General features: G+C 39.6%; 1 protein-coding gene across 1 annotated transcript in view; it reads right to left on the bottom strand.

Annotated features, from left to right (window-relative positions):
* grm7 (glutamate metabotropic receptor 7) overlaps window positions 1-20284 on the bottom strand; it is a 97089-nt gene that overhangs the window by 26264 nt on the left and 50541 nt on the right. The window contains exons 3-6 of the mRNA XM_049753105.2: window positions 17750-17885; window positions 16929-17083; window positions 13765-13902; window positions 8082-8282 (exon numbers count right to left, since the gene is read on the bottom strand). Coding sequence (XP_049609062.1) covers window positions 8082-8282; window positions 13765-13902; window positions 16929-17083; window positions 17750-17885 — 630 coding nt within the window. The remainder of the gene's footprint in view (window positions 1-8081; window positions 8283-13764; window positions 13903-16928; window positions 17084-17749; window positions 17886-20284) is intronic.

Below are 20284 nucleotides of genomic sequence, written 5' to 3'. Positions count from 1 at the left end.
TGACACATTCCACTTTAGGCTGCAATTGAGTGCAAATCATTTGCAACTACTATGTATTGAAAAGTTTGATTTATGATTGCTCATTCGGTCCATTACTTTTGGTACTTTAAAAAATGGAGGCAAAAAAAAAAAAACATGACTATTGCAATTCCTCCACTTTTCCCTTGCAAGTAACTTCAAAATAAAGCCAAAAAATCTGCAGTGAAACACATTTAATTTTTTTCAAATCATTGCGGTGGTGTTACAATGCAAAAAGATGCCAATTGTGTCCATGTCCAATATTTGGACCTGACTAAGTGTGCACCCCGGGTTAGAGGCGATGCATGGCATTCACACAGCAGACAACAACAGGATATGGAGGCAGAATAAGCAGGTCAGCCAAAGCGTCATATGGCCTCCATCTGCTCTCAGTGCGTAACAGCCTGTTTTAAGCAGAATCCTGAAGATTGCACTAATTAACGTCACGAGGACAACGCAACCTTGTTTTTTATTTTTTTTAATTGTATTTATTTTTTATATCGTGGAGAGTACTGTACATGTTTACGCATGTCCTCAAAGGACATCCTCGCTGCAGAAATGAATATAGAACAGCACTCAGATGAAAAGGCTCATGCTTCATTTGAAACATAAGGGCTAAATTGTTGACCGGGCATTTTAAGATCTCAGTCTAAGGCGGGAGGATAAAAAAAATAAAAAAGATTTACGTGTGGACAGGATCAGCCACCTTGCCACTGTGTTCAGTGGGCCATAAGCACAAATGGAGATAGTATTTTTTAACTAGGACAGCGGGAGCCTGATGACACTTGGCTTGGGAATTAAGAATCTTCATAGCTCTGGCTATAAAAAGTACAGCAAAAGGACCAAAAGCATATGTCCCAAAACTGGTTTTTTTTTTTGGTTTTGTTTAATCTACAATAGAGCTTGTGGCACTGAGAGGCCACAGCACCTTTTTCATCGTTTTAAGCAAGAGGGGAATTTCATCTTCCTCCAGTTTTCTTTCCAAGGGCATTTGTCATTGAACACTCTACAAAAGTTTCTGCCAAAAAGACTCTTGTAAAACAAAACCAGACAAGAGTAGTGAGGAAAAGTCAGTTTCCGGTGAAAGAACAAGCCAGTTATGTTCCTAAAAGGCTGGGAAGAAAAGAATTTTTTTTTTTTTTGGCTTGGCTTTTTAACAGTGTTGTGTGTTGCAAATGTCTTTCTAATTTGCATACAGGCAGACTTGCAATGTGACAATTGCTGTTTCAAAATGTGCCATTCTTACAATGATGATACAACAGGACCATAAACAGAGCTATCAACCTATTAAAATTCACTTCCAGAATAATTTGTCAGAATTTCTAATTTTCCACACTTTTAATCTTGTTATTTTTTTTTAAATCTTTTATCATGGACCATGTTACAGCAGAATATTTTGCAAATTTTATATATAACATTTTTTTTGTTTAAAGCAACCCAACATTTATTTTTTCCCAAAACCCAAATTGATCAAATAAATGAAATATTAATGAAAAATCCAGCCATCTCATCTTCCAATTTTTTTTTTTTTCAACAATGGGAATAGCTTGAAAAGGGCTTTTTTTTTTTTTTTTTAAATGTGCGCTATGGGACCTTTAAGAGTTGCTTTATAATGTTTTATGTAACATTAAGATCAGCGTTTTGTCTTTCTTTGTTGGAGTCTGAAATTCATTACAGAGTAAATATTTACACTCCTGTTTTGTAATTACCATCATTTTATCTGTATGGACGGACTTAATTTAGTTCAACATATCCACTCTGTCGTAGTGGGACATTAATTGACATAAAAAGCTTGGAAACATCTGAAATATTCAGAAATAAGTGAAGGTCCTTCGTGTGCTCATTAATTAAAATTATCCACAAATGTTCACCTTGTTCTTGTTCACCCTATGAGCACTCTCCAATCTTACTGTTTGCATATAAATTTTCTGATTGCAATTAATTTCCAACAGCACGGATGTTGGAGCTTGACCAATATCCATTTAAATCAGCATATCTCAATACATGTCTTTGGAGTTCAATGAAAAATGTCAACTTTTTGGGTTTAAAAAGAGACGATGGGGTTCAATCTCTTCACAGTCCAGTATGTAGAAACGGACATTTATTTGACCAAATACGGTGAAGTAAATGAGGGAAACGTGTCCAAGCCAACCAAAAAACAAACAACTACAATAAATTCCGTGGGAGCCAGACACTTTGATGTCTCCTCTCCTTCACCAAAATAGACCTGTTGAAAGAGCGTGTAAAGATGTAGGCAAGACACGGACTACTGTGAGCAAATGTGTGACAGGAGTTACATCGGTATTGCACGCACAAATGCACAAACACACAAACACACAAAGTCAGTCAAGAATGTGACACGAGGAACTTGGCACGCCACAGCTTTACAGCAAAAATAATTAAGTGGCATTTCTGTGCGCGCTGATAAAAGACGTATTAAAAATTCCTTACAATTGGCAGTTGCCTGATATTTCAGAGTAACCAAATGTTCTTATTCGACTCCTAAGCAAGGGTGTCGTCTAAGATGAAAGATTTATGCATTTGAATCAGGCTCTGAATGAACCTAGACTTAGAAAAAGTGCGCAGCTGCCGTGCTGTGCTGAGCGGTGTGGGTGGACTGGGGATCCACTGCTGTGTTTTTCTCACATCATTATTCTCGCCTTTTTTTTTTCTATTCCTGCCTCTCACTCCTTACCACTGTGACTCGGGATATAAACAGAAGGAGGTTTGCAGTCCTACACTCTAAAATATACATCAGCCCGAGCACGTACACAAGATAATGCGCCGGGTTATGGGCTAAATACACTAAACCGCAACATAACCACTTGCCTTTACTTGTGGAAAGGCTTGCAACTGCCGTAAGGCCACAGAGAACGTCGGAGCGGGAACAAGGAGGCAGATGGGAGAAACGGCCTCCTGTTTGCTGGGCTGAAATCAGCCTCCCGTCTTTGTCACTCCAAGTTGAATGATTTTGGCTGAGCTCAAATCCATAAAATGTGCCCAGATGGTTACTGAGATTGGACAACGGATTTTCAATCAATCTAACGTATCTTCGCTTTGATAATGCCCTCTGAAACGCTGCACACAGACAGTCGCTCCCTCATCCTGCACTGCTTCCATAGCGACAGTGTTGAAGCCTTTGTAGCCTTTATCTCCCTGACAGAAGTTTGTCTTCACACAATTGAAGAAAAAAAAAATTGCCCTGTTAAGACCGGTTGCCGTGTTGCTTGAATGATAATGAATGACGGAGTTCATTTCAAAATAACCTTTTAAATAAGATAAATGAATCTCACGGTGCACCACCAAATAAAAATGCAATCCATCTGTTTCAGCTTCCGAAAAAAGTACAATGTTTTTTAAAGGAAATAAAGTACTCTATATTTGGCAATAACAGAATAAAATGAATTGCATCAACCCAATATCCACAATCATGTGTTTTAACCTGGAAAATTAGCAACATGCATGACAATGGGTTGATTGATGACATGACGGTCAGATTATGAAAAAGAAAAAAAAAGAATTATGGCTGGTGTACTTAGACAAAAGTTAAATACATGCACATCATTTATTTCTACAATGGGAATATGTTACATGTAAACACAAAGACTTAACATCGGCTCTGTGACATCTCGTGTGAAATAAAAACCCTCTTGGCAATTCACTCGTGCGAAGAGGAAATGCTTGTGCATTTTCACATGTTTTATTGTCCCATTGGAACCCTGACGAATGTTCTGTATTGCAGTGAACCGACACCATTGCTAGCCCGTGGACAGGGAATCGAAAAGATGTGCAGCAACACTTTGGCCAATGTTACCCAACCATTTTTGGCCGCACACGGAATGTCTGAAAGCTAATGGCTACTACGTTCAGCACTTCCTAAAGTTGCAGTGGCCAACAGATTTTACCTTTTGCAGACTAGCTGTTTCATGTATTCTTTGTGTCAGTGTATCGTGCTTTTGTATATATTTATTTATTTTACAGCTTATAAATGGAAAAAGGGCAAATGTGCTTTTATCGACACCATGGTTTTCAAAGTGCTTTACAAATTCTCACACACAACCGAATGGCACCTTTGAAATACGTTCTTTTGGGGAATTCAGAATGTTATTCAAATGTGCCTTTGAGTCAATCATGATCTGGCTGAACTTCACCGCGGGATTCTAGTTATGCCATTTTTGGACAAAAATAAAAATTGAACATAACATTACGTACTACTGGTCTGCTGCTGAGGAAGAGGAGGCGGGGGGAGGTGAGCAAGCAGCCCACAGCTTGTATTTATTCTTCATTTTACATTTTAAAAGTAACATTTATTAAGTGTAACAATTATTTAGAAGGAATGTAACTGTTTGGGAGTCACAGGGGGGGCTCGTAACATTCCAATAGAGGCGTAAATCCACCGAAAAATAAATCAAGGCAACACTGTACACAATGCTTTCGCTGACTCCGTTTATGCGTTTCCCATTGTGTGGTAGCATTAGCATGAAGTTAGCAAACTAAAGACTATGGGAGACCTGGACAAAACACGGCATGGGGTCACATCTGTCTCTATCCACGGTTTCTGTGGGTAATACCAGTTTTCGGTTTTAATTCAGTTTGTGCTCATTGCTAATCATGTGGTCCAGCAATTGGCCCAGAATCAATTTAAACTTAATGCCCCCATTCACAATGTCTCTGTAATTGACAGGTGACCAGTCCAAGGTCATCTGGGTAATCTCTCTCTGATGCTCCTCACAAAATAAAGGGATTCTAATGGTTTGTCATTATGCCATTTATAGTGCATTTATTTAGTCAGTATTCATCTGGATAAACAGAAAGCACATCAGGAGTTTAGAACATCCTGTTTTGTATTTAGTTCATGCGGGGAACATTATTCTCACCACACATATTCCACATAACATTTGTCATAGGGGAGAGTTATTTTAATGCCAGCACCTCTGAAAGTAGGCCAGTTTGAGGAAAATAATTCACATACCTACTTCTTTTTCTTTCTTTTTTTTTATTTTTAAAGAGCTCAGTCTGATCTCAACCAATTTCTAAGGACACGGTGTTCCTCAGACGAGCTTCTAATGATCACCGGCTGACATGCCAGCACATCGGTAAAAACACTCGTTTCTCTGGTCTCAAAGTCGCCTTGCATTTGGTTCTCTTCTTCCGCTCACTGTTGCCCTGCAGTGCAGATGTCATTAATAGCCACTGACATTAATTGTTAAGTACAGCACTTGCTGTAGTAGCGGCCTAAATATTGCAGAAGATCAAGAGCGGAGAAACAGACAGAGAGACAGACAGACAGACCGACAGATATCGCACAGGGCTGGAGCTGTTGACATTCTTGTCTGAAACAAATTTCCCAAGACTGGCCTGCATTATTACATTTACTTTTTTTTAACCATTAGTGTTCATTCTAGGGATGCAGCAACAGCGACACAGTGCCAGTATTTTTGCTGTACGTCTGTAGTTACTATAAAAATGTCAGCTGTGTGGCAGTGTGTGAAAGACACGGATAACACTTTTAGGTGACTGCAAGTTATACTTTGCAAAACAGATGATGCACTCTACTTGGACAGCGAAGGAGGTGGCTGCCTATCACAGTTGTCCTATCACAGCTTTATTTCATAAGCTGTGGCATTCTCAAGAATCACTCTTGTACGTTCTTTTTACTCCATTTGGTAGTTGACATCAATATTCGTATTCATTTATTTATAAATTTGGTATGAGAAAAAGTGGTTATCGACCACCCCTATTTTATTGCAATTAAAACATACATGTTGAATCACACGTTGGATTTTGCCAATACGACTGATGAACTATTCATAAGAGTGAAAGGCATGAGGAATAGATAATTAGGAAGTGATTGTGAATGTTCAAAGACCATTTCTGAACCTCAAAAATAATACGCGTTACAATTAGTGCTGAAAATGGTTTTACAGAAAAAATTCCTCCCCCATGAAAATTAAAACGGATCTCCGCCTCCACTTTCGTTAAAAGTGTGAATCTATTATGATGCAAATGAGGTTCACTCCTTCCAAACAAGTTCAATTTTCTGTGTTTACGGACTGAAGACTTCAGCCAGCACGTTTAATTTGTGAACGAACCCAATTTGTTTATCCGTTAGTTTGTTTTTGGATTATTTGTGTTAATTCATTAGTTTTGCTGTTTATCAAAACCACACAATCCAAAACATTGAAACCAGCTAATATTACATAATATGCATATGGAAACAATACAATATATATTCATACGTATAATACAGTAGGGTATCGCAATCAAGGTACAAGATCAAGCGCAGTAAATGCATCCAGATATGAGGGACGCAAACGCAAGTCCAAAGAGACTGAGCCGACCGCAGAAGAAAAATCAAAAGCAAGATCGGAATGTTTGACAATGAATAAGTGGAGATGATTTAATGATATCCAAAGAGGTGATCTCTAGATGCGAGTGAAGCAGCTTATGTCAGTCTGATTGTTGGAGTAAAGAAAAATAACTGATCAGTGTGCCTTTAGCTAAATTGTAAACTGTTATTATTAAAAATCAATATACCGTATTTGCCGCACTATAAGGTGCACTTAAGAGCCTTTCATTTTCTCAAAAACCGAAGGCACGCCTTTTAATAAGGTGCGCCTTTTATGTGGACCAAATTCCAAAATTTGTGAATGCTGTTGTGTGGCTGCCGTGTTTAGTGTGTAGTGTGAGTGCGAGTCCAATATGTAGACGTAATATGTAGACCCAATGAACCAATCAGAGGACATTACGTTGTACGTAAAATACGTCGACCAGGGCGGTAAACCAATCAGAGAACTGCACGTAATACTTTTTTTTAATATTGGAATAGGTATAATATAAAAAATATATATGTTCAATTAGATATTCAACAGAAAAAACAAATGGAAGAAAACCACAGCACAAGACAGTCAAGCCGACAGAGACTTTGGGGCGCATCCCATTTCTTTTTCAGCAGGGTGGCTGTCAGTCTTGATGGAAAAAAAACAAGGTAGGAAAAGAACAGAGTTCCATCCTCTGTCTCACGGCTCAGCTTCCGTCATCAAACCAGTCGGCTACTTTTAATGAATGGCTGAGCTTTGACCACTGTTTCTGCGGCGATCCAAACATTTTGTTAAAGGCCAAGAATTTGATCCAGTGCAAAACATCATGAAAGTGTTGTCATGATAATACAAGTCATTTACACCTTGAATTGGGAGATGAACTCAGCTAAATCCCGCTACGGCGGGTGAATGTGAACAACTACACAAACATTATTTGGTATGCTGATGCCTCATGTTTGAACATGGAGTGGAGGCACACTTAAAGTGGAGGGGGATCTTAACGTGATTAGCAATTAATGAGTCGTTACCAATTTTGAGCAGCTCGGTGTCTTTGCTGAGGAGTAATCAGGAACAAGTCAAGAAGAAAGTGGTCAAAGTTGGTTCATGAATAACCATGAGCTGATCACTCAGTATGGATCCATTAATTAGCTATGCTCTTGTCTTTTTATACAAGATGCAATAACATATACGTATATATTTATATATATATATATAATGATTATATTAAATTATTTCTCCTTTTAGTTCTTTGGCCCGTACTTTATATTATTATTTTTATTTTTTTACATATTGTCATGACACAATGACAGTTTGAAGTTGTTGTTTCTCAAAAAGTCTTGGTGGCTATCTTGGTAACGCCTCCAAGCTCCTTAATGAAGAGACTCTTTACAAGGACACATTTCTTTTTAATTAACAAAATAGCGTGATGACCCCTTTTACTGTGCTGCTAATATCCAGGCTGATGGGTGTTTTTCCCCCATTAACCCATCCATATTAACCCATTCATTAACCCGTGTATTTTCTAATGCATATAATGGGGCATACTTAGTGTTTAGTACATAATTATAGAGTGAAAGTCAAGATCATGTATTTTTCACGGCAGTTTGTCATCAAATATTCAGCAGCTTAATAAAGGTCAAAGCAGTGGGATCTTTGTATATTAATCAACAAATGCTTGCTTGACTTGAACCTGTTTGCGGCGCTTACGCCTCCATCAATAATGTCCTTGAAAGTCTTACTCACCGTTGAAGCTGGAATTGCGGATGTACTTGAGCAAAGTTTTTCCTTCGGCGGACTCCATCTGAGGACAGACGCCAGGATGGTCGGGACATAAGTCCCTCTGCATGTTGTGCAGCGCGTGGGCCATGGCGTACACCGCATCGATCACAAACTGCACCTTCCCTTCCTGCTCATACTTGGAGTCAATCCCGATGCGTTCTTGGCCTGTGGGAAGAGCACTCAGAGCTAGTAAATACACCACAAACCATTAGATGTTAGGTCAGCTCCCACTATCGTCTCCACTCCCAAGCCCTTCCTCGATTTATAATTTGCTGACAGTACATTAAAGTCTGATTTGGAGGGAATTACACTGAAAAGAGACAATGTGGCGTGGTGCATGAAAAAGACGGGTTTAGTTTCCAAAAGCAGAAGTTGCCAAATATCAGGCTGTGATGTTTGTGAGCAAGCCAGCAGATTGCATTAATGTGCTGTCCTACATTGTAATGGCTTGCTAACAATGGGTCTCATCGGTGCCATCTACAAGGTGATAAAAATCCCAATGAACTTTAGAGACTGCTCTGGCTTCATGCTCTTTTACGTTCGCCTCACAGTGCATTGCCCTTTCACTATGGCTTGCTGTAAAGGTTTTGCCACCTGCCGTGCATACATGACATGAATATTTAAATGCACAAGCTGCTTCAGGATTTTTCTTGTTTCCAAAGATGCCATTTTTGACCCTCAGTGTTGAAGAGCTGATGACGCCATTGGCGGACAAGCATCAACACAAAGCTCCTGGTTTACTAAGATCCCAAATAGCGGGCGCTCGATGAATCTAATAGTGTGTGATGTTGGTGATTGTTGGTGTGATTAAGGTTACGTTCACACCTCAGGATATGAGGCCCAATTTGGATATATTGTCACCGTATTTTCCGCACTATAAGGCGCAACGGATTATAAGGCGCACCTTCAATGAATGGCCCATTTTAAAACTTTGTCCATATATAAGATTTATACATTTGGCCCGCGGGCCGGACTTCGGACACGCCTGCTGTAGTGGCTCAATATTGGTCCATATATAAGGCGCACCTAATTATAAGGCGCACTGTCGGCTTTTGAGAAAATTGGAGGTTATTAGGTGCGCCTTATAGTGCGGAAAATACGATAAATATGATCTTTTCATGGAGTAGTTCACATTCCAAAATTCAAATACTACATCTAAAGTATGCAGAACACCTTGCGACTGGCTCCACAGACCATTGATTCTCAAAGTGCCATTAGTGGCATGTGGACTTCCTTTTGTGGTATGTGAAAGAATCAGTGCCTAGGTACATTTCCGTTATACCAAGTTTACTACATCATGTTTACCTTTAATATTTTAGAATTTGTTTTTAAACCTTTATTTTTTATAACGTGCGAGTGACATTCATTGAATTTCGAAAGCATGCACGGTGAACTGTGCAGCAATATTGCCATTCCCGGGTGCGCCAGATTAGTAGATCATCTTCTACATCAGTTTAGGTGCCCTGTTTTTGAATACACAGACCTTTCCTAAATCAGGCACAATGACTATTAGTGCCACAACTCGTTACACAATTTAATTTGACTGCAGATGCTAACAGGGCACAGCAGACTTGCTTGAGAAAAGGAGGTCAAAAACAATCAATGTTGACATTTCAGTCCATTACACCGAACTTAACATATTACCGCCAACAAGAATCAAAGAAATAAGCATAGAGTGACCTATATGCATGCACTTGAGCCACACAAGCTTCCCGTTTTGGTTTTGACGTTCGCAAATAAGACTTGAGATATAAAGAAAGAAGCTATCAAAACAGTTACACGGCCTTCACGGTTACACTATGCATTCCTAGCTAGATCGAGAGAAGAATAAAAGTCATTTACAATCATTTCACGGGTGGTGCATAGCGTGGACGTGCATCTTTTATCTTTGACACATGATGAAATACGCCGCACAATACAAAAAAAGAAAAGCAAATTCTTGGGCAAACAGTCATTTTTGAAACACTAACATAAGCGTCGACGTGCATGGGGGTAAGATTAATACAGCGTCCCACATTACCAGCATCACCCACGTAGATAATGAATGCACCATGGACCGTGCTTGTCAAACTGTTGGCACCCTGAGTTTAAGTAATATGAGCATGCATCACAACACTACCATTATAGCTACCACAAAGATGATAATACAACAAATACGGGGGCATAATAAGTACTCATTCCGCTTGCTGTCATTTCCACTGTAATTTCAAACCCAAATAAAAAGGACTCCCACAGAACAGAGCTGACTCCATCATGAAGGGATGTGGGGAATATAATGCGCTGCTAAAAAACTTCAAGACGGATGTTTAGGAAGCAGGTCCTCGGGCTTGAACCAAAATATTAATGAAAGTGAGGACAGCCACACACTGGGAATTTCAACAGGAATATCTGAAAATGAAGAAACAGAATGCTGCTGCCGGCTGGCCTGCATACAGAACACAGCTTGGAGGGGGCATTCCGTATGTTTTCATTGAAGCAACTATAAGAAGTCATTTTATTTCATCACTAACTAGCAACTTCAAAATAATTTATGAATAATAAATGGTGGATTGCCTAACAGTGAGGGGATCCGCATCTCTGTCACTGCCATGGCAACACTAAATCGACATTAGTGCTGTGGGCCATTCAGGACACCTCCTACGTTGTGCATGTTTTTGATGCATTCATTGGCCCGTCTTTTGGAATCCTCTGTCTTTGTTCTTGGCTTCTCATCACCAACTTTTTAATAGAGCGACTTCAAAGGAAATTACTCCTCAGCCACAAGGCGTTCCTTGCTTCTCCTTCATTAGGATATACATACAGTAATGTGCAAAAGTCACTAGGGTCATTCTTTTTCTCCACATTTTTTTTTACACAATATAAGGGACATAATTTAGGATCCAATTAAATTCAGGTTTTAGTGAGGGAAGTCCGTGCAAGTTTACATTTTGTCCTTTTTTTGCCTTAATTATACCGTATTTAATAGAGCTGTCTCAATCATGGCTGATGGTGTCATTTTCAGTTGAGGGGCATTTCCTCCACAAGTTTTTGCTGCAGCTCATTAAAGAAAAACAGGCACGGAGAGAGATGTGGAAACATTTTGCTTGCACAAATGACAGTCAGAGCAAGCTGGAAGACATTACAAAGTATATTGAGGCCGTACTAGTTAACAAATGATCTGACATAGTACCTTTAAATAGATGACTGAATTATATTTGGACATGCAAACCAGGGACCCACTGGTTGCAATGGATCAGGCAATTAATCAATAGTGTAGATGATAGGAATCAACCAACTATCCCAACTATACTATACTAATATACTAATGTCCAAAATAAGGATGGGACGAGATCTGATATGACGAGATCTCGCAAGACTAGAACTATTTTGGCTTGCAGACTAGCCCACTTTAAGAGAATATGTAGCAGACGTACCTAAAGGGAGCTGTCACAGATTTGAAACTTTCTAGACCAAATCAAGGTGTCGCTATTGTGACCGACAACGCCTCTTTGGGACATGTCGAGAGTAGCAGGCTGTTGTATTTGCAGCCCAGAACTAGGACAAAATCTTGACGCTTTGGATTGCAGTGACATTGCTGTTGTTGAAGATTGAGTCAGAATCAAAACTGCTATCACAAGAAAAATGACCCACTTTATCACCTAAAGCACAGGTGTCAACCTCAAGGCCTGGGGGTCAGATCGGGCCCACCACATTGTTTTATGCCGCCTGCAAAGGCAAATCATGTGTATCAATTCAATGTTTCTTATTAAAAATATCAAAACTGTAAATTGCCTTCCTTTTAAATACAGTGAGGTATTGCAATAATTTTTGTCACAATCCTACTTTCAAAATAAATTAGAAAATTGTTGAATTTTTTTATCACTGGATTCTGTTGTGTGTATGTGATAGTATGAGGGGCCATCCATTTCTATTTAGGTCATTAATGGCCCAATGAGGGAACCCATAAATACGCTGTGGCCCACAACAACATTTATTTTGACACCCCTGACCTACAGAGTAGGAAGATGCCCATAGATGGCTTAATATGGGTTCCAGAAGGAAGGTCTGTATCTTAATTATTATTTGCAGCAATGTTTAATTTATTTGTTTGATGTTTGGCACTTTAAAAAGAAAGTATTTTTACTTTTGTCAAATTATTTCAGTAAGAGGGAAGATCTCAGCTAAAAACTGCTATTAAAAGAAGCATTTGAAAATTAGCACTTTAAAAATAGTATTTTTCGTTCAACTGTTCAATAAGAGGAATGATCTCAGCTGCTTTAAAAAGAAAGTCTTCTTTTGTGTTGGAGTATTCAGTAAGAGGGCAGATCTCAGCTGTTATTGAAGCAGCATTTGAAAAATGAGCCTGTAACAAAAGTGACCCTCTTGTTTATGTTTACATTTTCACTTTAGAGCTCAATCGTTCATGTTCTTGGAATCCTGTCAAGAAAAAGAAAACATTTTGAAAACTGGAAAATGTATTTTATGCATTATTTTATCTTCGAGATTTTGCAAAAAGCTCATCTTTGTTATTAACTCATACTCAATATCAAGTGATTGGATTGACTTGAGTGGCAAGAAAATGTCAAGACAAATCTCTACTATTTAATATAATAATAATAATTATTATTATTATTATTATTAACGTTGTCTTAAACAGCCTAAAAAATGGTTCCAAGGTACATTTCACTGGATGTTAAACATTTACAACTAGTATCTACAAACCTCACATTCTTCAAACCCCGGCCAAATCCCGAGTTAAAAAGAAATTGTGTGATAAATATAAATTTAAAATATCTTTGCTGTCTTGATGACATTAAAGTCAATGTTCTAGATTATTGAAGAAATGCTCAGTATCACTTCAAATAATGTTTTCCCCAAGATCTGGCATATGAATCAGTAAAAAAAAAAAAAACTGTTGAGTAGATTTTGGAAACTTTGAAATAATGGTCCATTATAATAACAAATACAAAGATGGATACATGCATAGTGGCACACTGACTAAATTTAAATGAATATGTATGCCATCTACAATGAGAGCGCCCGATATGATGTACATCTTCCTGTCCTCTGTGACACACACGCACACGCAGAAAAGACACACTGCGCAATAACTTCTTAAACAAATCAACCCTGCAATTCCAAGTGAAATATTGAAATGAACCTGACAGATATCAATTATTCAAGGCACCAAATGATGATAATGTGGATAAACAGCCTGGTGCTGTCACAGGGGAACATAAAGAAAATGGCTAAAAGAGTTGCAGGATATTTGTCACTGGGGCAGACAGTGTAACTATAGAATGACCTAGACACGTGATGTGATGCGTTGTTATTATTCCAATAATAACTCTGCGTCAACCCGCTGGGCACAAACACCCGCTGCTGGAGTTTTTGGCTGCAATGAGAGGGAGCGAACACAATGTTTATCTGCAGCTTCTGATGCAAAGCAGGGCTGCACCATTACGGTGCAAATGATAATCACGATTAATTCTTATCAGTTGTGTGATCACAGTCATGATTCACAGTTATTTGTCACGCCAGGGAAAACATCTGTCTTTTTAACCGCACTACTTTTTGACAAACAATAGTTTTCAGTGCAACATGAGACTTGTAAAGAATTTAAAATTGACCAAGGCTGATTGCATGTTACAGAAACAAAAGTAGGTACCTGTGCATTTCCGACTAGTGTCTTCTTTCTTGGATGCACTGAGAAGCCTGCAGTCAAAGTTCTCCTCCCAGAATTCAGCAAACCAAACGTTCCTACGATTGTTCTCCAGGGTGAGTGCGGTAAAGTATTCATCAAACCCTGGGAAGAAGGAAGGAAAGAACAGCAAGCCTCAGTTCCGGCCCAATTATGCTCCAATTCAAACCTGCAGGAAATGAAGCGGAGCACTGTGGTGGTGGTGATGGTGCAGTTCAAGCCACCAGGTGCTGGAAGCTAACCAGCAAGCGCTGCCTCATCAAACTTTGACCATGGCTTGTCTATTTTTCTTTGTACGTGCTAAGAAACTCAAATTACTTTCCTCTCCTTGGAAATGGCACTAATCAAAAAAGTACACGATGCATAATGAATAGCACAGAAATATGCCATACACTTTCTCTTGAAGCTGTAAATTCCCACCGTTCCGAACTGTTTTCTCCACATCGTTGAAGCCACCGGGCATTGTTTGAAAGCGTGCAGCGGATTAAAAGGTCATTTTAATGTGCCTTTGTATGAAGCAATTGTATGACAGGAGCACTGCTAAATCCAATGAATTTTACTAAAATGACAGAATCCACAATTGATTGATGAAAACATATTTCTGTATTCAATTTCAAATATTAAAGTCTCTGTTGACCTCCTTGTTATTGTGTCATATATCATCTGAGTCGTGCGTGGGTGGGAACGATTAATGGCACCCGGGTGATCCATATCAATTTCTTGTCAGAAGACCTCTGACTGATGATGTCAAGTGGATTGATCATAACCTTATGGCATTCCATAGAGCCCATTTGTTTAGGCCAGGCTCACCTAATTAACGGAACGAAAATCAAAAGGACACTCAATTCCGATTATTAGTGGCTCATAGGATGCAATACATAATGCCAATATCTGAGAATGTTCCCTTTCAGTGGCAGGTGGCAGGAAAATGTCATTTTTCCTTATTTGGAAATGATATTCATTACAGGCAGAGGCGAGTAATGTGACACAACTGACAAAATTAAAATTTCTTGAAATAATTACCAACAGAATCCCAACATAGCCACACTGAGTGTCAAAGAAAGAATTATAAATTGTGAATATGCAAAAAGGGATTATTTAAGTTAAGAATTCAATATGAGTAAATGTATCCACCTCTGACTACAAGAAACAATGAAAGGTCATTTGACAACATTTAAGATACAAATATCAACTGAAAATGGTGTGAAAGAAAATTAGTCAAACCTCAAGCTCAGCCTTGATATTCATTTTAACTTGATATTCCTTTTATTTTAGGTTTGGGGGGAAAAAATGACTCAGATGAGTTTCCATGCATCATAAAATCTACAGAGAAGCCCCAGTGAGCAATGTGACCTTGGTCCCTTCCACCTTGCCAAACATACAGTGCATATGCATCAAGGACATCTTTATTCTCTGAAGACTGTGAAACGTCATTGGACAAAATTGCCAACCGAAGCAGAAATAGACGGGACCTGTTTGGCAATCAGGGTGTCGAGGAGGAAAATCAACATATTGTATTTTACGACAAAGTCTGCCTTAAAATGCATGAAATGTCTGGCAATCAATTCTAGCAGTGTAGAGTAATCATATGCTAATGTTTGAGTTTGTGGCGCATGAGGGAGATGATGATCCAGATATGCGAAGTGAAGTTGTGCTTTTAAAGCTGCACTAGACATGCGATCATATTTTCTGAGGAAACAGAACATCTTATATAAAGCTGACACCACCAGTAAAATTCTCACCATCTTTCAATGGCTTTCACTGTTTTTACAAGCATGCAATAAAAAAAAGCCTGCATGTGCAGTACCAAACATACACACCTATTGTCGTTACCAACTGGCGAGTGGGGTTGCAACATTAGTAACGGCCACCAGTCGCCACAGGATTAAGTGCAAATGCCAAATCAAGTAAGATCTAATAAAATGGCTGTGACTGATATTCGGTCTTTACAAAGATCTCCAGGATTGGGGCGCCAATTGAGCTATATTACTGAGGTACGTAGTACGGTCAGTGGTGAATTCACGAGTTCTTGCAAGCCGGCTTGTTTATCAACGCAAGAACCGCTAAGGAAACTTTGGCTGTGTCAGGTTGATGGTGACATAATCGCTGGCTCAGTCCAGGACCGGCACTAAGCGTCCCTCTTGTCAATCCCAACTTTATCATAGCATTATTTCCCAAGTCATAGTTTAGTATTTTTGGAAAACAAGAAAAAACACTATTAACTTCAACCAGATGGGTGAACAAGAAAGCAAAAGGAAAAAGACCCGGTTAAAAAATACTAATGTGTTCTACAAAGTTGTGTTGTTTTTTTCACAACACTACCATTATTATTCCACAGCTGGAATAGGCTCCAGATTACACTTGTTAATACTTACTGAAGCTAAGTTAATAAGTGACGGCTGACTATTTCCACACTTACGTTTGAATGAGCCAGGAAATACGTTGCATCAATAAGTAAAAGGGGCAAAGCGGCAAAGTTAATCTTAGCCTCACTATTTGGCAAACAGTAGGTCATGACTTCTCACGCTTTTAATAGGTCTTGATATATGGTGTACACAAACTAATTATGGCCAATTTATAAATCCTTCATAAAGGTACTCAGGCTGCAAAGTAGTACCTCTACAACTATAATTACACCCCAATAATAAACCTGACGTTAAATGAATACTTAATTTCTGATATAGCACATTGAATATTGTTAGTCTTAATATGGTATTTTGCCAATAAAAAAAATACTTTACAATAAATTAGAAGCCAGGTTAGGATGTATGAATGCAGAAAGTTCAAAAGAAAACTATCTGTGCAATACTTTACATAGATTTCAGGTGAGAGTAGGCTCCAGGGCTTATTTGTCAAAGGATAAGAAACAGACATAAGGACTTTAATTCTTGCGATCGTTCAAACCTCATCACATATGATCATGTGAATTGGAGTATCAACAAACTCATCGTTCTAAACTTTATTTGACGATTTCAAATCTCTTGTAATCCCTCAACATGGCACAAATGTTAAGAAATTAAATAGAAAACAAATAGCGGCAGCTGAAGCGCTGGTCCTGTCGAGAAAGCTGACTTGAAAGCTTGTGACAATAACGACACGTGTGATGCATGTAGGGCGGCACGTGTGAATACCTTTAATAGAGGAGCGTTTAGGCAGTATGGTGATGGCGCCCACTGCTACATCCTCCAGGTGGTGGATGGGACTGCTTTTGGCCCCCCAGCTGTCAGATCCAATCCATAGAAAATGACCCACATGATTGGCCCTCTTAGTGGCATTGAGGACTCCCCTGCAAGGACATTTTGCTTAGAATGTGTGCGTGTGTGTGTAATCCATCCATCCATCCATCCATCCATCCATCCATCCATCCATCCATCCATCCATCCATCCATCCATCCATCCATCCATCCATCCATCCATCCATCCATCCATCCATCCATCCATCCATCCATCCATCCATCCATCCATCCATCCATCCCTTCCTCCCTTCCTCCCTCCCTCCCTCCCTCCCTCCCTCCCTCCCTCCCTCCCTCCATCCATCCATCCATCCATCCATCTTTTCATACGCGGAGCGCATGCAAACTCAGCGCGGGAAGGCTCGAGCCCGGACTGGTGGCTGTAGTCAATTGTCGAGACCCTTGTCACTTAATCAAGAATTTCTGTGTTCTTCACTTTCAAGAAAAAACAAGCACTGTAGTAAATATTTGACTGTGTGTTTCTTTGTGCTGACATTTCCCTGCGGGGAAGTGTATTTGACACAAGTTATGATCTGTATTCCCTGTGTAGGTCTTTTTGTGTTTGTAAAAGCATCTTTGTGTAACAGACATGCCGTGCCGCATGCATGGGAAATCTTGTCTTCGGGATCTGCCATTCAGAGATTAAAGAAGTGGAACACGGCAAGTCATCAGCACGCCCGAGCAGCACGGAGGACACCATCAAGCTCAGCGCCGCTCACCGTATGTCTTCTTCATTGGCGAAGATGACGACTGCCCTGGAGTGCTGAGTTTCCAGCAGTTGTTGGATGGCTTTGTCATAATCCTCCATCTTGGGGTTGTGCGGGATTTTCCAAGACTGGGCCACGCAGATCCCACCTAATAAATGGAGAGAGTTTAAAAAACGATAAGGCATCTGGTAGAATCTCTGCTATTCTGTCCTACAAATATATATGAACACGCAGAAAAGCCCTTGGCTACAATAGCTTCTGATGCAGAAATTCTACCCAGATAAAAGGAAAGGAAAGCACAAAACAATAATGTCGCAAGCGATTGAAGATGTTATCAGACTTCATGATGATTAAACAACACAGGCACAAACACACACGCACACACACACACTCGATAGTCACATTAGGTACACCGTCACCATCTCGTGCAAAGGATTCGCTGAAAGGCCACTTTTGATTTTTAACACAAGCCTGGTCATTTGGAGGTGAGATTAAAAAGAAAAACGTGGTAAAATACGTAAAATGTCACTGATGTCAGGTAGAATCCTCGTCTCTTCAAAGTCAGCACTTTTCAGGAGACCCAAAAACATGTCAGACTTGTTCACACAATGAAGATCGCATCGTCAATTTGATGTATTAAAATAATAAATGATGGACTCAATTCAGCTTTACATATGTAGCACTTTCACAATAGCCGCATGTGTAAAATGGGAAATGTTAATCAGACCTAATCCAATAAATCAAAATAGCCTTTATTCCTGTTAAAATACATGAGGAAGACGTGAAATGGTGCAGTAAGCAGCCGAGCTAATCTCTGATTCCGCAATCCCTCACAGACTGGATAGTGGAGGCTCGCAAGTTCCTGTTTCAATGTCTCCAAACTAGGTTAATTTATTTAGCCTTGCTGAGGTGAGGCAAGCACTAATCTGCCTCTACCTCACAAACAAGAGCACACAGGTTCTTCTAGTGGAACTAAAATCTAATCAGCGATAAAGGACGACCAACAGCAGATCTTAAAGAACGTCTTTAGACGTCAGAAGCAATTTGTGCTTTTCCAAATGAGTGGTACACATGTAAGGATCAGCGACTTCAAATACATTCCTTTTTTTCCCACCAGTTTGTAATGTCAGCCTACCCCCCCGACTCTGATTTGTAAAGCTGACGCTTATGTCAGCACCTCACAGCACGAGGCACTGCTTTGGCCCGCCTTGATCTTGTGACATCCAAGAGCTGCTGCGCAAATGCTTCCATTTGATAATTTTCATTGATGAAACCGCGTACACACAAACTGTCAACACGGTATTTCTTCGAACAACATGTTTCTGTGTTCAGTGTCACACACACAAGTGCACTTCATCATACTGGAATCCGCTTGTTGTGAGTTGTCCCTGAAAAGCTTATAAATCAGGCACACACCTCACAATCTGATGCGAAGCAGGATAATACCATTGCAAATCACAACAATAATACTGTAATAAACATCACTAAACTAATTAACATTGATGAGACATAATTGTTCTTATAGCTCGTGTCTTGTTTGTGCAGGTGTGTGCAGTAAATTGTCATATGATTTTTCTTTCTTTCGTTCCTTTAATCACAGTTTGGCACTGACCGACAAAACGGAGCGACAAGCAGTAAATCACACGCTAGATCTGAGTCAATGCCAGGATTTTTTTGTTTTTGCAGGAGTGAGAGGGATAAACAATATCGGTGACAACAAATCCAATAATCCTCACCAACAGAGACATAAAGTCACAGATTTTATGTTATGGATTTGGCATTGCCTTTTTATTGAAAGACATTATCTGAATTCGGGGGCCTTCATCAGATCACGCGCAGCAATCACAAAGAGAATATTAATACTGACAATAAATCATTTTTTGACAGGTCGCTGCTAATGCGTTTGCACGTGATCAAGGGTATCGGTCACGTACAGTATGTGCTTTGCAAGCGGGCAGCCACACTTGTGCGAGCACACATTGTCACAAACTCCCATTTGTTCCTCACTAAAGAACAATAACGACTTTATAAAGACTTTTAAAGAAATAACACAACCGCCTGCGGGATTGTAAGACCATGGCTGCTTTTGGTCAGCAGCTCTCCTTCCGAATCAACAGTGAGCATTACCGAAACCAATTAAAATTTCTCTCACTCAAATAACTTAATAGCCTAGCCGACATCTCCGTTTGCATTTCTCTGAGTAGACAGATAAATGGAAGTAAACTCCTAATTGCCAGTCTCCTCTGGCTCATTACTTTGATACAAACAGATTTTGGCTGGCAAAGCGTGCATCTCCAGTCCTGGTGGCTTTTTTTTTTTTTTCCGCAGCGCAATAACAAAATGACAATTTCTGAACTCTTTTCCAATTGCCTCTTTCAAGAATCAGCAGGCATGTTTTATTTTTCCCCCCCCCTTTAAAGAACAGATTCTGTAACTGCCTGGAGACCTGTGGGATGACTGCTGTTATCCCCCTAAGTGGACTAAACCTAAACATAGGGAGCCCGCCAATGGGTTTGGCTCTTGCTTAAGGGCTCGCAGCATCCTGTT

This window comes from Syngnathus scovelli, chromosome 2 (genome assembly GCF_024217435.2).
Source record: "Syngnathus scovelli strain Florida chromosome 2, RoL_Ssco_1.2, whole genome shotgun sequence".
NCBI classification, from domain to species: Eukaryota; Metazoa; Chordata; class Actinopteri; order Syngnathiformes; family Syngnathidae; genus Syngnathus; species Syngnathus scovelli.
Note: the sequence above shows the minus strand (reverse complement) of the source record. Positions and strands in the feature narration are given on the sequence as shown.